Here is a 21,996-nt window from a genome sequence, read left to right as displayed (position 1 = left end):
AGTCTCTTTGCCTCCTCCTTCTCCTTACTGCAGGTAACATTTCATCAAACCCCCGGACTCTCTCTGCCAGCTCACTCCTCACGCTTCCATATTAACCACACTGCTAACAGCCAGCCACATGCACATACCGACTGCCAGGACCTTATTAATATATTAATATTCTTCTTCTCCCCTTTCCTCCCCCACCTTTCTCTGCTGCCCTCTGGAATGCTCGCTCAGTCTGCAATAAACTCCCTTTCATCCACGACCTTTTCACTTCCATTACCTTCACCTTTTTTGGGTCACTGAAACCTGGCTGACTCTGACAAAGTCTTACCTTCCTCTTCCACTTTAGTCACACTCCTAGAAGTGGGAATAAGCATCGAAGTGGTGTGGGCATTCTTCTCTCTGATAAATGCTCACTCACTCCTATTCCTTCTCTTTCTCACGCATCCTTTGAAGTCCCTGCAATCCAACTATACTTTCCATCTAACTTCCAGATCGCAATTATCTATCATGAAGTCTTCTTAGATCACTTCTCTGCATGGCTCCTCCAGTCCCTGTCCTCTGAAATCCCTAATATCATTATAGGTGACTTTAACATTCCTGTTGACACCAACAATTCTTTCATCATCAAACTTTTCTGTCACTCATTTCCTCCTATGGCCTGTCTCAGTGGTCCACTGCTCCAATGCACCCTAATGGTCATACAATCGACCTCATATTCACTTGTCTCTTCATATTCACTTGTCTCTTTTCTATCACTGGTTTTACTAATGCTCTGCTCCCTCTCTCTGTTCATAACTTACTAAACTTCTATCTCTCCCCCACTCTTCTTACTAAGCTGGCACAAGCACGCTCACATATAAGCTGAACCTCTTTTCCCATTTGCATCTAAATTACTTGAACGCCACATTCATGCTGAACTAAGCCATTATTTTTCTGCTAATTCTCTGCTTGATCAGTTCCAGTCTGGCTTTCAGGCAAAGTGCTCCACAGAAACAGCCCTTACTAAAGTGGCCAATGATCTTCTCACCGTTAAATCCAAAGCCATTTTTCCATATTTATCCTTCTTGATCTGTCACCAGTGTTTTATACTGTCGACCACACTTTACTCTTATAGATCCTCTCATCTATAGGCCCCACTCTCTCCTGGATATCTTCAGACTTCCTCTCCACATCCTTTGTTTACAGGGGTACCTCAGGGCTCTGTCCTTGGTCCACTCCTCTTTTCATCTACATGCACAGCCTTGGTAATGTCAGAATCCACTCTTCTGGCCTTGATTCCCTGGACAGTTTTGTTTCCTATGCAGGTTGCATAGTTCAGTCCAGGGAAAAGAGGCCTTTCTGTCAGTTTGCAAGGCTGACTGATTTGCATCTACTTATCTTGCAATCTGCTTGTCTGTTTCCTTTGAAGGTTTCCAGTATAAATGTCACTTCCTCCCAGAATTCCTTGCTCGTCATAGGTCTTGTTTAGGGAAACTAACCTTAGAGCCTCAGCATCTTTGTTACTATATTCTAGTGTAGTTAATTCTTAGTGAGTGCACCTTGCACTTCTATTAGTGCAGTCAGGTTTGTGTATAATTTGTACTGCCTATTTTGTCTTGTCTTGTCCGTGCGATTGTACTATCACCAGCGGTGGCTGGTAGTGAATAGTTCTGTCCTTTTCCTAGATCGCATTCGCCCTAGCGTTAGAGGCGGTGGCTCTCCCTTGTCTGTATCTTGGAGTATAACCTTAGCTGCGGTTGCTACTGGTTACTCCTTCAGTCTGTCTTGTCTGGAATGAACGCTTGCTGTTGTCTGGTGTGAGACAACCGATTAGCAAGCGTTCCCGCTATCTGTTGTCTTTGTTTTCCGTGTTCATTTGATAGTCAGGGTTGGTACGTTTTGTCACTGTTGAGCTTAACGTGCGGTGACCATACTATTAACGCGCTTGTCACTGTTGCGCATAACGTGCGGTGACCGCGTTTAGCTAGTTCGTTTGTTATTTTCCTTGGGGTTCAGATTGTGGTTATTTGCTGTGTCTTCAGTTCACACTCTGTTTTGCTCAGTCTTGTGTTGCTGATAGCAATCGCCTCTCTTGCGATTCGCTTTATCACTCTGGTCTGTTCAGATGTGATATGTCTACCGTCGCTGGGTGGCGACTAGATTGGTAGACATTCACATAGTCTGTCTCTGTTCTTGCTTTCTTCTGAGTTGCTACTTTGTTGCCCAGTCTTGCTTAATCGTGCAATTTCAATCTGGCATCTGTGGCTGTACAGAGGACTTATTCCTCTGTACTCCACAGCTCCATCTGCTGGTTGGAATTCTCCTCTACATATATATATACTGGGTACTTTGCTTCTGTGACTGTGGTGATTTCCTTCTGCTTCAGCGCACGTGGTGTGCACTGATTGGAAATCGGCTGCAGATCATTACAGGTAACTTATTAAACTCATTTGGCTTTCAATACCATCTATATACAGATGATACACACCTTCACAACTATACCTCTCGGTCCCAGACCTTAACTCCCTCCTCACAGGTGTTTTTTTTTTTCATCTTTTTCTTATTATTCCCTTTAAAATGCATACAAATTAAAATAATTCTTACTAAAAAGTATCACCCAAAGAAAGCATAATTTGTGATGAAAACAATATATAGATAATTTTGGTGTGATAAGTATAAGTACTGAGAAAGTTATTTGCAAATAAATGGGAGGACCGCTGAAAGGTGACAATTGCTCTGGTTTTTAAGGGGGAAAAACCTGTGGTTGGGAAGTGGTTAATGAAACATCGGTTGCCTGATAGGCCATGCTGACACAAACTTTAATACATGGCATGTTTTTGCGTGGGTGGAAAGTTCTTGCTGATGCCACACAAATACACAAATCACTTCCTGCCACACTACCTGGTCAGGAGTCCCATCACTGAACACTTCCTGCTCTGCAGGGGCGTTGCTAGGATCCTAAAAGATGACCAAGAACGAGGGCAATATTTGGTGTATTTAGCATGTCATGCTGGAAAGAAGGGGGAGCCACATGTACATAAAACCTAGAAGATGTGTTACTTAAGGTTAGTGGACCTGCCATGCAAAACTTAAGCTGAAGCCACCTCTCCTTGAAGAAAAACTAAGAAGAAAAACTAAAGCTCCGACTTCCATACAGTCACATGAGACACAACAAAAATAATCATTTTCCACAGCAACCTCTTCTTAACTTATAATTAAGTAGGCATAATCCCCACACAACTTGGCAGCATTTACTCCCCAAAACATATAACTTAAGGTGGCCATACACTGGTCGATTTGCCATCCGATTCGACCAAAATATAGATCCCTCTCTGATCGAATCTGATCAGAGAGGGATCGTATGGCCACCTTTACTGCAAACAGATTGTGAATCGATTTAAGCCTGAAACCGATCACAATCTGCGCTGCTCCCGCCCCCCCCCCCCCCCCCCGCATACATTACCTGCTCCGCCGGCGCGAGTCCCCTGGTCCACCGCTGTCTTCTCCGCCTGGTCCCGGCATCTTCTCCGCATCGGCTCCCGGCTGGCATCCGCGTATAACTTTCTGTCACTCCAGTGACAGGGGAAGTTCAATTAGAGCGCCCTCTATTTGTACTTCCGCTGTCACTGCAGTGACACAGAAAGTTATGCCGGATGCCGGGATGCGGAAGCTGATGCGGAGAAGATGCCGGGACCAGGCGGAGAAGACAGCGGTGGACCAGGGGACTTGCGCTGGCAGAGCAGGTAATGTATACTCGCTGTATTGCATCGGGTCGTCGGGCATTCGAATGCCGCTATCGACGCACTCCTGACCCGCCGGCAACCGAGAAAAATCTTCCGCACGGATGGATCGACGGGAGTCGACAGGAACGATGGATTTCGGACGGAAATCCATCGTTCTGTCAGCGGTGCGCGCGGCGATTTCACGGCCGTTTCAATCACTGTTATCGAAATGGCTGTATTTCGGCGGGAATATGTGTATGGGCCCCTTTAGAAGCTTGTACACCAACCAACATAATTACCAGTATGTTCCTCAAAAAGACATAAATTGATAGAGTGCTGTCCCTTATCAACATAATTAGGCAGTGTATCCTCCCCCACAATAATCAGGCTCCACCCCTCTAAAAAAATGGCTGCAATTCCCCTCAAACAAGGTATACACTAAAAGTATATATTGTATCCAATTAGAGCCGGCCCTAGACTATTTGCCACCTGAGGCAAAAAAAAAAAGATTTTTCTGCATTTCCGAACATGCGGTAAAACTTGCGCTAAAATGTGCAGTATTTCAGCGGTAAGCATGCAGTAAATAAATAATAGTAATCTTTACTTGTGTTCCATCAGTTAGGATAGTTTTTAGAAGTTGTTTTTTTTTTTGGGGGGGAGGGGGGTATTTGATTATGTAGCAACCTATTAAAAATATATTTATAGGCATCCCCTATAAAAAAAAATCCCAGTAAATATTTATTTTCTATTACACAACCTGAATAGGAACCCCACTAAAACAGCAATAGGAACTCCACTAAAAACTGCATATTGCATTCAAATTGATTTTACCTCCAGGTACAGGCAGGTCTTAAACTAATCGGTAAATAATGTGCTTCCATGAGAATAGCTATTTTCGGTACAATGTATGCGAACTACCTCACGAATTACAGTTTAATTTACCACGTGAGGTAAAACATGACTAAAACCTACCAGAATTGCTAAATGTCATTACCTCATGGGGTAAATTACCTCAAATGAGGTAATTTGTTTGAAACCCCTGCCAGAATTGAGGCCATTATTGTGCATCTATAAATCAGTTTGCTTTTCTTTTCTTTCTATAAGGTTTGGGACGCAGTAGAGAAATATGACACCGGCTGCACCCCAGGAAGTGGAGCTAATACTGCTGGAGTGTTTCATGATGCTGGACTTGCTCTTCACACAGATTTTGGACTAACAACAACACAAAGAATAGGTGATAAATAATTACTCACAGGCTTGTGTTACCCATCTCAATATTTTGGTTTTTTTTTTAGAAGGGAACCCGAGGTGATCCTCGAGGGAAAAATCAAATGCTTACCTAAAGAGAGGAAAGCCTTTTAGATCCTTCAGAGTCTTCCCATGCTCAGGGCCGGTTTAAGCAACAATGGGGCCCCAGGGCGAAATAAACCTGGGGGGCCCCCTCAACATATACCCCGGAACAAAAATCGGCATTAGGGGACCTTTTTTGCAGCTGGTATGGTCAGGGTGTGAAGTCCCAATCGGTCAGAGCTCCCCATTCTGGCTATCCCAGCCTGCATGGGGGACAAGGGGTTAAAAAGTTTCAGGAGGGGGGACCCCACATAATTCAAAAAAAAATAAAATTCCCACACTCTAAACATAAATTTTTTTGGGGAAAATAGGAAAAAATGCCAGGGATCTTCATACAGCCATATTGCGGCTGTATAGCGATCCCTGACCAAAGCGCTGCGTATAGACCCCCTGGAAACCCCGTCAGGAAATTTATTGTGCTTTCTTTTGATGCATGTAAAATCACACTACCGTTAGGTTTGCTACTAAAAGTGACATTTACCGCATTGAAAACTATACTTGTTTCCTTCTAAATTTTAAAATCGATTTTCTCAAAAACTATAAGGTCTTTTTGAAAAATTGTTTTTTCCTCTTATTCCTAATGATCTCCTTAACATATCCTGCAAATTTAGGGTTTCTAGCATTTAAGGTGAATTTGCTATTAACTATTAAAGTCGGCAGGTTTTTAAATGTGTTTTTTTTTTCCTTTGAAACTTTAAAATCGATTTTCTCAAAAACTATAAGGCCGATTTGAAAAAATTTTTTTTCCTCTTGTAGCCACTGGGGGCCCCTACAAGCTCTGGGGCCCTGGGGCCACTGCCTCCTTTGCCTTAATGGTAGCGCCGGCCCTGCCCATGCTGTCCCCAAATCCTCCACTGAAGCCTTGGACCCTCCTGCACATTGCAACCAGGCTCCGCTTCATGCACTGGGGTGGCCATGCTGCACCCCTATGAATACGTTGCCCACACAGAAGCCAGTGGTGGCTCCAGCTTAAAATTTTTGGGTGGCACAAATGGGGCACAATGACTGGCTGGTGGGGCCCATTTGGGTGATCAAAATCAATGTTTGTATGGCAAGATGTAGATATTTTTTTGCCTAACTCAGGTGATAAATTTAAGGCTAACTAGTTTAGCAATGATGGGAACCAAATGTAAACATCACAAACAAAACTCAGAGGCTTTTGAGCAGAGCAGATTGTCCAAATGATGGTGCTATTATTAAATAAAAGTTACCTACAGATGTATTAGTTTGCTGGCAAGCTTTAACTGCCCACCAACAGAGCTCTCTATTGGTGGGCTAAGATCGCTGCCAGCATGTTTAATTTTTTATAAATATTTATCTTAATATTGTTTAAGTAAATTTCCCTATTTTTTATTATTTTTATAATCCTCCTTCCCTCCGCCAGCCAATCAGTGCAATCGGCTGTCATAGGCTTCAGCGAATCACCTTTGTGCCTCTGGAGGGGACAGCCGAGTGCACCCCGGCTGTCCCCTGTACAGCGCTGCCTCAGATCGCAGCACTGTACAATGATCTAAAAGTCTCAGAACGGTGATCACCGCTGGGAGACTGAAGGCAGAGCGGAGCTCCGTCATTCCAGCAGGGATACGCACACATCGGCATGCGTGATCCCCTGCAGTCACCGCCCAGAGCCATTCACGCCAATCAGCATGGAGTGGTCCTGGGGCTGCCGCCGCGTTTATGCCAGTTGGCGAGGAGCAGTCAGCAAGAAGTTAATCCTTACTTGCTAGCAAGCTGCTCCTGTGTGGACAGATCATGGACAAATCATTCCATCCCCCAGCCTGTGTCTGACGATACTGTTACAAGCAAAGGGATGGGAAAGAGTCAGGGGTGGAGAGAATCTATCTATCTATCTATCTATCTATCTATCTATCTCAGCACGTTGGTGTGGTGGTTAGCGCTCTTGCCTTGCAGTGCTGGGTCACTGGTTTGAATCCCAGCCAGGTCATCTGCAAGGAGTTTGTATGTTCTCCACGTGTCTGTGTGGGTTTCCTCTGGGCACTCTGGTTTCCTCCCACATCCAAAAACATACAGATAAGTTGCTTGGCTTCCGCCTAAAAATTGTCCCCACACTATGATACATACACAATACATACATATGACTGTGGTAGGGATTAGACTGTGAGCTCCTCAGAGGGACAGTTAGTGACAAGACAATATACTCTGTACAGTGCTGCGGAAGATGTCGGCGCTATATAAATAATAATATATATATTTTTGCAAATATAAGTGTCATCCAGATACATTTATTACATGGGATCTTGCAAGGATTATGAGGTATTCATGGCAACTTGATAAGACCTTTGGTTTTCCTAACACCTACATAGACTCATTGCTGGAACCTGTAAACAGTTAACTTTTTTTTTACTGAGGGAGGGGGGGCACTCGGGGGGGGGCACAGTGATTCCCGTGAGGGGGGGGGGGCAGTGCAGCATGCCCCAGTGTAGCGCCACCCATGGCAGCAGCATGGAGCTCGTACTTGAAGAGGATCACGGTTGCGAGCTTGAAATACAACGAGATCTTGTTGGATTCTTTTTGGGGGTCTGTGCTTAGCAACAGAGGATCCAAGGCAGCGTGGGGGAAGCTCTACAAGATCCAGAGGCTTCCCTCTTCTTAAAGATATAATAAATTGTATGTGTAGTACAGATAATTAATAGAACATTAGTAGAAAAGAAAGGAGTCTCATATTTTTATTGTTAGTTATATAGATTTTTTTTATAACATTGCATCATTCTGTCATATTTACAATTACAAACCACACACTGTATTTTACTTTAAACTATGAAACAGAGCAGAGCTAATGACCCTTTCAACTTCCCTGCAGTGGAACCTTATCTGAAGCTGTGTCTCACTGTTTCTTTGATGTATAAGGGCTTCAGAAACTCGGACCCAAGTTAGTTCAGAGCGCTCAGAGCAGCTCTTTTGCATAAATAACAACTGAAGTTTCTTAACTCTTCCTGTACTGGAAACAATATCTCATTACCTTTGCTACTAATCATGTTCTATTTCTTAGCTGTACTATACTTTCAATTTCATTATATCATAAGTTTATTTTCACTTCAGATTCCCTTTAAGTATTTCCCTTTTCACCCGATGTTTGGCAAAATCTTTAACTACTTTCGCCTCCTGGACGTAGACGCTACGTCCAGGAGGCCATGTGCACTCCCGCGGCCGATCGCGCGTGTACACGCGCGCTCCTGGCCCGCGGTTCGTTAGCCAGGGAATCAGTGAATTGGGCAATGGTGCCCAATCACTGATTCCTCTCCCCCGCAGAAAAAGCGACAGCTTCTCTCGGAAGCCTAGCTTTTTCTGCCTCCTACGTCCCCCCGTACATGTTACGCTTAGAGTGACGTCATGTAAACAAAGCCATCTTGTGGCCAAAAAGTAAAACTACATCTACATAAAAAAAACATATTTACATTACAAAAATTACTATTTACATCCCACCCTCCCAAAAATACCCAAATAAAATGTTTAATAATAAAAAAACAAAAAAAACATTACCATAAAAAAAAACACATAAATAATTACCAAAGGGTCTAAATGTTTTAATTATCTATGTAAAGATGAAATATTTCTATTTTTTTTAAATTATACGCTTGTAAATAGTGATGGATGTAAAACGGAAAAAATGCACTTTTATTTCCAAATAAAATATTGTCGACATACATTGTGATAGGGACATAATTTAAACGGTGTAATAACCAGGACAAATGGGCAAATACAATATGTGAGTTTTAATTATGGAGGCATGTATTATTTTACAACTATAATGGCCGAAAACTGAGAAATAATGATTTTTTCTCCGTTTTTTTTGTTATTCTTACTGTTAAAATGCATTTACAGTAAGGTAGCTCTTAGCAAAATGTATCACCCAAAGAAAGCCTAATTGGTGGCAGAAAAAACAAGATATAGATCAGTTCATTGTGATAAGTAGTGCTAAAGTTATAGGCTAATGAATGGGAGGTGAACATTGCTCGGATGCATAAAGTGAAAATGACTGAGGGCTTGTAACGATTGTGGAATTCTCTCCGTGATCAGCGCACAAGGCGTGCGCTGACACGGTGGAAATCCTCCACAAGCGTATAATTTGCGGGAACCCAGCAAAAGGTGCAATGCACCTGTAGAGGGAAATTCCTGTCGGCAGGTGGAGCTGTGGTGTGCAGAGGAACAGCTCCTCTGCCCTGCCACAAACGCAGGACAGGAATTGTATGAAGGGATGAAACGCAGGGCAAGATAGCCCTGAAAGAGAGAGAGCAAAGCGACAGAGGGTATGTGTGTGCACCAATCTAGTCGCCAACCGGCGACAGTGCACACACAACAGCAGATACGAAGCAGGAGCGCAATCGCATAAGAGAGGCGATTGCCAGAGGTGACACAAGGCTACAGCAAGGCAGAGCATGAGAGTAGCAAAGGCACAGCAAATAATACAATGAGGAGATAAGGAAAATAACAAATGCTAACTAAACGCGAACACCGCACTCATTCGCAACAGTGCACGCGTTTATGCGCGGTCTCCGCGTGTTAAGCACAACAGAGACAAGCACGCCTAACTAACCACCGACAGACAAACATGAAACAGAGGACGCGAGCGCTTGCTTAACGGTTACCTCACCAAGCCTCCAGCAAGCGTTCGTAGCAGAAAAGACAGATACACGAAAACAGGAATAAGTGAGAGATAGAATCCACAGCACTAGCGCAAGAGGCTAGTGCGATCCAGGAAGACAGAACAGAAGGATCCACAGCACTAGCGCAAGGCGAGTGCGATCCAAGCTAGACAGGCAGATGAGATAGCTGGTAGCAACCGCTGCTCCAGCTATACTCCAAGAACAAAGATCAGAACGATCTCCTGTCGACCACCGCTGGGACAGGACAATCGCAACAGACAAACAAAACAGATATGCAATCCTAACTGCACTAGGGAACCTGCCTAGTGCAGTCCCAGGAAATACTCTAAGCTAATCTTTAAACAAAGAGCAAGGCTGACACTCCAGGAGTGTTACACAGGACCAGCCCAGGTCTGTGATATCACATGGTATATATAGAGCAAGCCTACAAAGGATGTGGCTAGGCAATCTGCATGACAAACGCATGCAAATTCCTCAGCAGCAAGCTGCAAAACTGACAAAAGGTCTCTCTTCCAGAGACCTGCAGAATGCAGACCTGAACAGTGGTCAAAAAGCTGCCTGCCTGCGCAGGCAGCCGAGCGGATCCTCACAGGGCTGAAGTGGTTAAGTTCCACTATAAATTATTTTTATGCTGTCAATTACAGTAGGTAGTAATAGTAAAAATATTATATAGGTTTTAGACTAGTCCCTTTCCCGGTAGTCCAGTCCAGAGGTGCTCAACAGTGTTGCTTGCAAATTTTCATCAGTCATTTCCATATCGAAAATGCTATTTTCGTTTTTGAGAACATTTTTGCAAAAATAGCTTGTATTTTCGTGTTTTCATGGTTTTCCCGAAAATGTGAAAATTTATATTTTACCGTGATATTTCGCGGAAAGTGCAAAAAGCCTGGTGAAACTATATTGATGCCATGGAAATTAACGTAAAAAGTTGATAGTTTCACCGCGAAAATGTGCGAAAAGTGCCAAAAATTAAAAAAAAAATCAAAACTTATTTTCAATGGCATTTTCACTCGAAAATCAAATTTTACATTATTTTTGGGAAACTTAATGCGAAAAGAATATTGACATTTTCACTCATCACTAGTACTCAAAGCTCAGCTGCAATATTGTATTGACACAAAAATGCGGCCTGAGCAATTGGTTTTAGCCCACAAAACACATTGTCACTGTCAAATAAAAAGCATCTTTTGAGGTAAGCCACCTCTTCTTTGCTTAATTTATTGGTTTCAACTTTTTTTTTTAATCTTGCGCCCCCCCCCCCCCATACATATTGTTTTACCCTACCTGGTATGGTGTGGTATTTGTTGCCCACATTGACCCTTATTGTGTGATTAATTTGTCAATTTTTACCACTGCATAAAAATACTCATCATTTATTGCACCATTTGGGCTTGCTTTGCCTCTGTTCATCATGTCATCCCCTAGAATCTTTATGGGGGATTCTCTGGGTTTTCTTTGTTTTCAGAAGTACTTAATGATGGATTCATTCCAACTATCAAGATGGTGTACAAGAGGTTAGGGAGTAGGAAGAGCTTTTGTAAACAATAAAGTACATAGTGAGAATACCCCATGGGGAGATGGTCTAGTCCAAAACATGTCAGAGCTGTCATATTTAGGGATGCTTGTTCGGATTCCGCGTAAATTAAATTTCCGAATTTCCAATCGGAAATTGCATTTCCGCATCGAAATTCGGATTTCGGTAATGGAAGTGTGGTATGCGGATTTTCGTGGAAATTTTCGCAGAAATTTTCAATTTTCTCAAAAACTACAAGGTCTTTTTGAAAGATTTTTTTCCTCTTGTTCCTACTTTTCTGATTAACATTCATAACTGAAAATTTGGTGTTTCTAGCACCTATGGGGGATTTGCTATTAACCTCTAAAGTCGGCATCATACCGCATAGCGGTTCCAATGCGGATTTTCATGGTAATTTCTGCCGATTTTAACATCGATTTTCTCAAAAACTACAATACCTTTTTGAAATATTTGCTTCCTCTTTTCTGCTTAACATACCCTGAAAATTTAGTGTTTGTAGAACCTACGGGGCTTTGCTATTAACCGCCAAAGTTGGCCGCTGTTGACTGTAATGTAAAATGCAGTAAATTCACATTACTGATATGCGGTATTATGCCGACTTTAGAGGTTAATAGCAAAGCCTCCATAAGAGTTAGAAACACCACATTTTTTTTCAGGAAATTAGAGTGGATCCCGTTAGTGCCAATATCAGTACTGTGAACTACTTTAAACCTACTGATAGAAACGGATATCTCGACTACTATAGTGCCCATCATAGGCCCTGGCTTAAAAATGTACCGTATGGCCAATTTAAACGGCAACGCCGAAATTGTACGAATGATGACTTTGATCGCCAGTCGACAATCCTAAAAACTAGATTCTTGGAAAAACACTACCCTATTCCCCTGGTAAACTCGGCCTTGGAAAGGGCCTCAGCTCTCTCGCAACAGGAGTGTATATTACCTAAAATCCACACGGGTAGAAAATTAGGAGCGGCCAATTTGATCACGAATCGACTGCCCATTGTTGTCGATTTCTCTGGACAGGCCGGGGAATGCAAACAAATTTTTGAAAAATATTGGCCAGTTTTGCTGAGTGACCCAGTGCTCAGGTGTACACTCCCCCCCAGACCCCAACTGGTCTTTCGTAGAGGTAAAACCATCAGGGGGTATATAGCACCCAGTAGATTGTCATCAAACAAAATTGCAATTAAAGATGACCACCAGGTAAAACTGGGGTGTTTTTCATGTAGGTCTAAACGATGTCTCTGCTGTCATACCCTCACCGATGGTGCAGTCACTTTCCAGATTAATGGTTCCATACAATTTCCGATAAAGAGCCATGTAAATTGCCAAAGTACCTATGTAGTTTATTTGTTGGTTTGCCCATGTAATCTGGGCTATGTAGGTTGGACTACCCAAAAGTTCCAAACTCGTTTAAATAAACACAGATCCAATGTCACCAAGGGGGAGCCCAAACATGGGGTGTCCAATCACTGCAACTTGGTACACAACAGGGACTTTAATGTACTGAGGGCCACCATCATAGAGCAGGTGCATCACTCTAATAAACATGAGAAACACCGTATCCTCTGTAGACGAGAATCCTTTTGGATCCTAAAATTGGGTACCCTGGAGCCGGGGGGGGGGGGGGCTTAATAAATGTCTGGAGGAGCTTAGCCACCTGCCACAGATAGTGTAGTGTTAGTTGGATTGTGTTGCCCTATGTGGGGTGCCCCTTTTGTTGCGTGGGTGAGTGTGGAGATGTGCGCATACGGGTGCGTGGGCATGTGTGTGCCGCGCCCTGCGTGTGCGCCGTCTCCATACTTATATGTGCATCTGAGGAATGTGTCCGGAGTGTTGATGGGGTGGAGTTGTGAATGCACATGACAAAATGTCTGCTGTACCATGATATATGGGTGGGGGGGGGGCTTTTGAATACATGTTAATTGTCCTTTTGTATATGGGTGGGAGGGCTTTTGATTACGTGTTAATTGTCCTTTTGTATATGCATTAATCTATCCATGGGTATTCATGTATTCCACTTCTAGTGGAGTGTGTGGTTTTACACTAATTACAATCTAGAGGACCACTGCCAGGAATATTTATTGAAACTATGTAGATTCACTATTCTGGTATGGGAACCTCTTCTGACACACACTGGGTGCTTGCGTACTCTCCCCAGAGAATGCTGAAATTTTATACCTCCATCCTTTTCCCCTCTACTTCATAGTATACGGTGGTTTGGGCCTTTTGACTCACTGGGACTCCGTAGCTACTCAATAGAAAGAGCTGATTGAATGCTATATGAAGGGGTGTTTTCTTTCCAATTGAAATGCCTGACTTGAAAAAGCGGGGGATGTTCCCCCGTGAAACGCGTTGTCTTATGTCCTTTTATTAAATTTTATTTTACCACACTCCCCGTGTATGTGCTTTCTGCACTATCTCCCTCCCACTGTGTTTACACCGCTGTCTGTGGAGGACTGGACGCCGCTCACCACACTTCTACGCGTGTGTTAGAGGTAGCGTCCAAGTCCCCATAGCAACTGCCGCCTGGACTCCTGGGAAGGTGACGTCACGTCCGCCCTGCCGATACGGAGAGCCCGGTCCCCGGCTGGCTTAGAGGGACGCCTGCTCATCGCGGCTGCGTACGCTGTGCCAGCCACATTAGGACTAGGTGAGACCATTCCATCTTTTGCCTGCACCTTGCTGAACTGTTCTCTCAGAGCACTCCTCTTTTCTCTTTTTCTTTGATTACATATGCAGTGATTGTGGGAGCAGCCGAGTGATCCAATTGGGTGGCCAGATCGCGCCTCAAGGGGCTCACTACCCCTAACTCTCTCTACACTTTTTTTAGGGAATGTTGAACAGACAAAAGGAAACAAGACTTTGTAGTTTTTGAGAAAATCAATGTTAAAGTCGGCAGAAATTACTGCGAAAATCCGCATTGGAACCGCTATGCGGTATGACATTTTCAGGAAATGGTAAGCAGGAAAGTGAGAAAAAGAGGGAAAAAAAATTCAAAAAGACCTTGTAGTTTTTGAGAAAATCCATGTTAAAGTCAGCGGAAATGTAACGAACGGTGAAGCACAGAGAGGATCTGATTACCGGTGATCTGCAGTGTCACTGGGAATACAGATGTATACCAGATTATAAATGATCTGCAGTATCACCGATAATCCGATATACCAGCTAACCTCTGTTCACCTGAGTAGAGTGTAGTGTTTGGTGTAACAGTAACACTAGAGGACTGGGCCTCAGTGCAGTGAGGAGTACTGCACGGCTTCCTTCCGAAGACCTGAACTCTCCAAGGCGGGATGAGTCAGGCTGACAGTAGGAAGGTTAGTCTGAAAGTGACACTCAGGAGGAAGTGTCACTAACAGGACAGGCAACCGCCTCCAATAGTAAGGTCAGTTCTCGAGGTCGGACAAGCCAGGTCGTAACCACACGGACAGATAAAGTACAGATTCAGAAGGCAGAGGCAGAGTCCAGGTACAGGCAGGGTTCGGCAACAGGGTATCAGAAATATCGAGGTACAAGATCAGGAGGCAGAGCAGAGTCTAAGGACGAGCCGGGGTTCGGCAACAGAGTATCAGAATGGCAAGGTACAAGATCAGAGTTCAGGAGGATAGTCAGGCAGGCAAAGGGTCATAACAGATAATCACAATCAAACTAGTACTTTAAGCTATCAACAGAATCTAGCTAAGTGTAGGATTACAGCTCCAGCTGGTCCCGGCAGACTTAAAGGGAAGGTTCAGGGTGGCTGTTAAAAAAATAAAAATGCCCATCCACTTACCTGGGGCTTCCTCCAGCCCGTGGCAGCCAAGACGTGCCCTCGGCGCCGTTCCGCAGGCTCCCGGTCCTCTCCGGTGGCCGACCCAACCTGGCCAGGCTGGCTGCCAGGTCGGGCTCTTCTGCGTTTCAAAATGCGCCTCACGGGGGCGTGCTGACGTCATCGGACGTCCTCCGGGCTGTACTGCGCAGGCGCAGTAGTTCTGCGCCTGCGCAGTACAGCCCGGAGGACGTCCGATGACGTCAGCACGCCCCCGTGAGGCGCATTTTGAAACGCAGAAGAGCCCGACCTGGCAGCCGGCCTGGCCAGGTCGGGTCGGCCACCGGAGGGGACCGGGAGCCTGCGGAGCGGCGCCGAGGGCACGTCCTGGCTGCCACGGGCTGGAGGAAGCCCCAGGTAAGTGGATGGGCATTTTTATTTTTTTAACAGCCACCCTGAACCTTCCCTTTAAGGATCTGACTACAGGTCTGAGTGCTCCCACGTATGTGTTCGCAATGCCAGACAACTAGCAACTGAACATCCTGCAGTATATATACACAGGCCCCCCTCCAGCACCTCCCCAAGTGCTGGACCAATGAGGAGTGGGGCCAGAGTCAGCTGACCAGTCTGGTCAGCTGACTCACTTCTGACCGTCATATATGCTCTGCCTCAGTGCGCGCGCGCGCGTCACTCTAACTGCTGGTGGACTACGAGTCCCAGCCACACCAGCACTCTCCCTGGCATCCGCCGCGGGAGCCGCCGCACTGCACGCGGCGGCCTTTCCGCATTTACCGCTGCTCACGCGGCGTGCGGCAGCTCCTCCATGCGGCGGCAGCGCCATGCTGGATGCGGAAGCAGCCGCCCCGCTCTGAGAGCGAGCGGCTGCACTTCCTCGTTTTGTTACAGTACCCCCCCCCCCCCCCCGAGGAGTGGACTCCGGACAACTCCTACCAGGTTTCTCGGGATGTAAGGCGTGAAACTCCTTCCTTAATTCGTCTGCATGAATGCGGTTCTCAGGAACCCATTGTCTCTCCTCAATGCCATACCCTTTCCAATGCACCAGATATTGTACTGAGTTTTGTACCATGCGTGAATCTAAGATTTTCTCTACCTCGAATTCAGGTCGTTCATCTACTATCACAGGAGGAGGAGGAGTAGGGCCCACATGGACTGCTGGTTTAAGCAGAGATACGTGAAAGGACCTAACCCCACGCATGCTGGCGGGAAGATTAATGGAATAAGTAACATTGTTGATCTTTTTCGCTACCGGGAATGGACCGACAAACCTGGGGCCCAACTTGTCTGAAGGTTGTTTTAGTGTCAAGTGACGTGTGGATACCCAAACCAAGTCTCCTGGCTGGAACTTCCACTCCAAAGAGCGTCTCTTGCCAGCTTGACCCTTCTGACTTCGGAATGCTTTTTCCAAACCATCTCTCACCATCCACCAAATGTCTTTAAAGGACCTTTGCCAGGCCTCCAGAGCTGGAAACGGAGTGGCGGCTACTGGCAATGGTGAGAATTTGGGCATTCTTCCAGACACTATCTGGAACGGAGAAAACCCAGTGGACGAACTATTTAGATTATTTTGTGCAAATTCTGCGAAAGGCAAAAACTTGACCCAGTTATCTTGTGCTTCTGCAACGTAGCACCTCAAAAATTGCTCCAAAGACTGATTAATCCTTTCCGTTTGACCATTGGTCTGTGGATGGTAGCCTGATGAAAACGACAGCTTCATGCCCATTTGGTGACAGAGTGCCCTCCAGAATCTAGAAACGAATTGGACTCCCCGATCCGACACTATGTTTTCCGGAATGCCGTGCAGCCGGAACACATGTGTGATAAACAAGTTGGCCAATTCCTGGGCCGAGGGGAGTCCTTTCAAGGGCACAAAATGGGCCATTTTACTGAAGCAGTCGACTACCACCCAAATGACCGACATGCCCTCTGACTTGGGAAGCTCACCCACAAAATCCATGGACAAATGGGTCCATGGCTCACTCGGGGTGGGTAAAGGCTGCAAGGTACCCACAGGTGCCAGCCGGGAGGGTTTACTTTTTGCGCACACTGCACACTCCCTAACGAATTCCTTGCAGTCTGTTGCTAAAGAAGGCCACCAAGCACATCTGGACACAAGATCTTGTGTTCTGGCGGCTCCGGGATGTCCAGCATTTTTATGTGCATGGAACATTTCTAGGATCTGGAGACGGAAGGGCAAGGGAATGAACATAACCCCTTCAGGCTTCCCTTCCGGGATGTCCTGCTGGAAGGGGCTCAACGTCTCCTTCCAGTCTTCCCAAGTATCAGTTGCAGCCAGCACCAATTTCTGCGGAACAATAGTCTCAGGGACGGAGGGCTGTGCTGTCTCTGGCTCAAAGCACCTGGATAAAGCGTCTGCCTTAATGTTTTTGCTGCCTGGAGTGTAAGTAATTATGAATCTGAACCTTGTAAAGAATAAAGACCATCGGGCCTGATAGGGACTTAATCTCTTAGCTCCCTCGATGTATTCTAAATTCTTGTGGTCCGTAAAAACCGTGGTTGTGTGCTCTGCTCCTTCCAGCCAGTGACGCCACTCTTCAAAGGCCAATTTAATGGCCAGGAGCTCTCTGTTGCCTATATCGTAGTTTCTCTTTGCCGGAGAGAACCTACGAGAAAAGTACGCACAGGGGTGTAATCTTCCCTGTAACCCTGATTGCTGAGACAGCACAGCCCCTACCCCGACCTCCAAGGCATCGACCTCAACAATGAATGGATAAGTGGTGTCAACATGTCTCAGGATCGGTGCAGAACAAAACAATTCCTTCAACCTAGAGAATGCATTTTGAGCCTCAGGAGACCAGTGGGTAGTATCTGCCCCCTTTTTTGTGAGACTGGTAAGGGGTGCAATGATCGTGGAGTACCCTTTTATAAACCTCCTATAGTAATTTGCAAACCCCAGGAATCTCTGGAGGGCTTACAGGCCCACCGGCTGCGGCCATTCTAGGACAGCTGTGACTTTAGCAGGATCCATTGACAAACCTGAGGTAGAAATCACATACCCCAGAAACGTGACGGATGTCACTTCAAAAATACAATTTTCTAACTTGGCATATAGCATATTTTGCCTCAGTTTGTTCAACACAAATTTGACATGGACCCTGTGCTCGGAGAGGTTGTCGGAGTAGATTAGTATATCGTCAAGGTATACAAGCACAAATCTACCCAACACCTCCCTGAATACCTCGTTGATTAATTCCTGGAAGACGGCTGGCGCATTGCACAACCCGAAGGGCATCACTAAGTACTCGTAATGCCCGTCGGGTGTGTTGAAGGCCGTCTTCCATTCATCGCCTTTTCTAATGCGGATCAGGTTGTATGCACCCCTCAGATCTAATTTCGAGAAGATCTTAGCGTCTGTGACCTGCGTAAATAAATCGTCTATCAGTGGTAACGGATAACGATCCTTCACCGTGATTTTATTCAGGCCACGGTAATCGATGCAAGGTCGAAGACCTCCGTCTTTTTTCTTAACAAAAAAGAAAGCAGCCCCCGCAGGCGACCGGGAAGGGCGAATGAACCCTTTGGCTAGATTGTAACGGATGTACTCCTGCATAGCCACTTTCTCCGGTCCCGACAAATTATACAGGTGACCCCTAGGGGGCATACAACCGGCACGGAGATCGATGGGGCAATCGAAAGAGCGATGAGGAGGCAACCTATCAGCAGCCTTGGGACAGAATACATCCGAGAATTCGGAGTATTGCTCGGGAACACCCTCCACATGAACCTTGGTCTGACCTAATTTCACTTTCCTTAGACACTGTTGGGAACAGAAGTCTGACCAACTAGTTAATTGTCCTGTAGCCCAATCAACCTGTGGCGAATGAAGCTGCAGCCAGGGCATACCTAGGACTATTGTGGAAGTAATCATGTGTAACACAAAAAAACTTAAACTCTCCCTGTGCAGTACCCCAGTAATGACTTCCACCTCTGGTGTCTGAGACAGCGGACGGTCCCTTTGTAGCAGGGAGTCGTCCACGGCAGTAACCTGGATAGGTGGTTTTACTGGGGTGAGGGGAATGCCCAACTTCTCTGCAAACTCGGTATTCATAAAATTAGCCGCGGAGCCTGAATCAACAAAGGCCTCCGTGGCTACAGATTTGTCCCCCCATGTAATCGTACAGGGGAGGAGCAAACGTTTTTCTTTTAGGGGTGTGAGTTGAGCGCCTAGGGTGTCACCCCTTACAACTCCTAGGCGGTAGCGTTTCCCATCTTATTCTTATTCGGCTTAACGGGACAGTCTCGTACCCTATGCCCCCCTTCACCACAGTACAAACATAACTGTTCAGACATTCTCCGTCTTCTCTCCACCTGGGTTAACTTAGACCGACCGATCTGCATCGGCTCAGGTGGAGGTAAGACCGGAGACGATGAGACAGAGGGAGATGGAGTTACTAGGGATGCAGCAGGAGGCGCTGCGTAGGAAGTCAACCTGACACGATGACTGCCCCTAGTCTGTCTCTGATGGCGTAGCCTACGGTCGATTCGAATGGCCGATGAGATGGCCTCATCGACTGTTTTGGGCTCGGGTAAACTTAACATCAGGTCGGAGACCTCATCCGACAACCCAGACAGGAAGTAATCCAGCAGGGCATAGGTGTCAAACCTGGCTGTAACTGACCACCAACGAAATTCGGCCGCGTACTCTTCGACTGGACCCTTGCCTTGCCGTAAAAGCTTAAGCTTCTGCTCAGAGGTCGCAGCAAGGTCTGGGTCGTCGTAAATTACTGCCATGGCCTTAAAGAATTCCTCTACTGAGGTCAGAGCTGTGTCTCTAGCGGGCAGGTTATATGCCCAGGTCTGAGAGTCACCGGCCAGTAAAGTTTTGATGAACGTGACTCTCTGGGCCTCAGTACCAGAGGATCGGGGTCTTAATTCAAAATATGATAACACTCCTAAAATTGCGGAAGTCAGATCTGTGGCCAGAGAACCGTTTTGGAACGGGCATGCGTATGTCTGCGCTAGGAGGGGATCGCACTTCATCCACTGACATCTGGAGGGTTTGGACGGACCCTGTCAGAGCCTCAATCAATGCTTTGTGTTCACCCAGCACTCGATTGACATTATCCACCGAAGTGGCAAGTTCACCCAGAGGACCAGTGCGTGCGTCCATTTTGTTTTTGGTCTGACGTTCTGTAACGAACGGTGAAGCACAGAGAGGATCTGATTACCGGTGATCTGCAGTATCACTGGGAATACAGATGTATACCAGATTATAAGTGATCTGCAGTATCACCGATAATCCGATATACCAGCTAACCTCTGTTCACCTGAGTAGAGTGTAGTGTTTGGTGTAACAGTAACACTAGAGGACTGGGCCTCAGTGCAGTGAGGAGTACTGCACGGCTTCCTTCCGAAGACCTGAACTCTCCAAGGCGGGAGGAGTCAGGCTGACAGTAGGAAGGTTAGTCTGAAAGTGACACTCAGGAGGAAGTGTCACTAACAGGACGAGGAACTGCCTCCAATAGTAAGGTCGGTTCTCGAGGTCGGACAAGCCAGGTTGTAACACACGGACAGATAAAGTACAGATTCAGAAGGCAGAGGCGGAGTCTAGGTACAGGCAGGGTTCGACAACAGGGTATCAGAAATATCGAGGTACAAGATCAGGAGGCAGAGCAGAGTCTAAGGACGAGCCGGGGTACGGCAACAGAGTATCAGAATGGCAAGGTACAAGATTAGAGTTCAGGAGAATAGTCAGGCAGGCAAAGGGTCATAACAGATAATCACAATCAAACTAGTACTTTAAGCTATCAACAGAATCTAGCTAAGTGTAAGATTACAGCTCCAGCTGGTCCCGGCACACTTAAGGATCTGACTACAGGTCTGAGTGCTCCCACGTATGTGTTCGCAACGCCAGACAACCAGCAACTGAACATCCTGCAGTATATATACACAGGCCCCCCTCCAGCACCTCCCCAAGTGCTGGACCAATGAGGAGTGGGGCCACAGTCAGCTGACCAGCCTGGTCAGCTGACTCACTTCTGACCGTCATATATGCTCTGCCTCAGTGCGCGCGCGCGTCACTCTAACTGCTGGTGGACTACGAGTCCCAGCCACACCAGCACTCTCCCTGGCGTCCACCGCGGGAGCAGCCGCACTGCACGCGGCGGCCTTTCCGCGTTCACCGCTGCTCACGCGGCATGCGGCGGCTCCTCCATGCGGCGGGGGCGCCATGCTGGATGCGGAAGAAGCCGCCCCGCTCTGAGAGCGAGCGGCTGCGCTTCTGCGTTTTGTTACAGGAAATTACTGTGAAAATTCACATCGGAATGTGGAAATCGTTAGCAGAAAGCGGAATCAGTAGCGGTAATTGGCAATGGCGGAATGCGGGTTTTCGGCGGAAACGGAAATTGGAATTTCCGATCATCCCTAGTCATATTTTTACTACTTATTGAAAGTGACAGCAACACAGGAAGACAGTGCACTTAACTCTGGGAGAAATGTACAGTATGTCTTATACATATGCAAAAAAGTAAAGATGACCAGCACTTGCCAATTCTTAAAAAGCAGAATATTGCTTTCAGTTGACAAAGAGCGGTTTATCCGTTCGAAACGGCGACAGTCCGTTGTGACTAGAATTGGGCTGCAATTAGGGATGAGCAGAAACTACGCCAGTGCGAATTTACGCATCGTAGTTCGCATCTACGCCTCGTAGTTCATAGGCGAAGTTTCAAACCTACGCTTACGAATTTACGCGTAGCGAAGTACCGCTACGCGTAGCTTACGCCCACTATGCGTAGTTAACATGGGTATTGCATAGTGAACTACGAATGCGTTACTCGCGGCTAATTTTCCGCATGCGATTGTATGCATAAAAATTTACGCATTGGAAAGGGGAATGTACGCATAGAAGGGTTCCCAGTACATGCATTTCTAAAGAAATTAATGCGTACAATTTTCTGCATACGGGCATAAGTATCCGCATACACTACGCTTCGCACTATGCATAATTGCGTATTTTAACGCGTATTCTACAAAATGCATACGAAGCGAATATTTGTTTTTTGAACCCGTA

The 21,996-nt window shown here is 46.1% G+C and overlaps 1 protein-coding gene across 1 annotated transcript in view; it reads left to right on the top strand.

Annotated features, from left to right (window-relative positions):
- LOC137562609 (A.superbus venom factor 1-like) overlaps positions 1–21,996 on the top strand; it is a 554,872-nt gene that overhangs the window by 189,100 nt on the left and 343,776 nt on the right. Inside the window, exon 15 of the mRNA XM_068274112.1 lies at positions 4,794–4,923. Within this exon, the coding sequence (XP_068130213.1) occupies positions 4,794–4,923 (130 nt within the window). The remainder of the gene's footprint in view (positions 1–4,793; positions 4,924–21,996) is intronic.

This window comes from Hyperolius riggenbachi, chromosome 3 (genome assembly GCF_040937935.1).
Source record: "Hyperolius riggenbachi isolate aHypRig1 chromosome 3, aHypRig1.pri, whole genome shotgun sequence".
Lineage (NCBI taxonomy): Eukaryota > Metazoa > Chordata > Amphibia > Anura > Hyperoliidae > Hyperolius > Hyperolius riggenbachi.
Note: the sequence above shows the minus strand (reverse complement) of the source record. Positions and strands in the feature narration are given on the sequence as shown.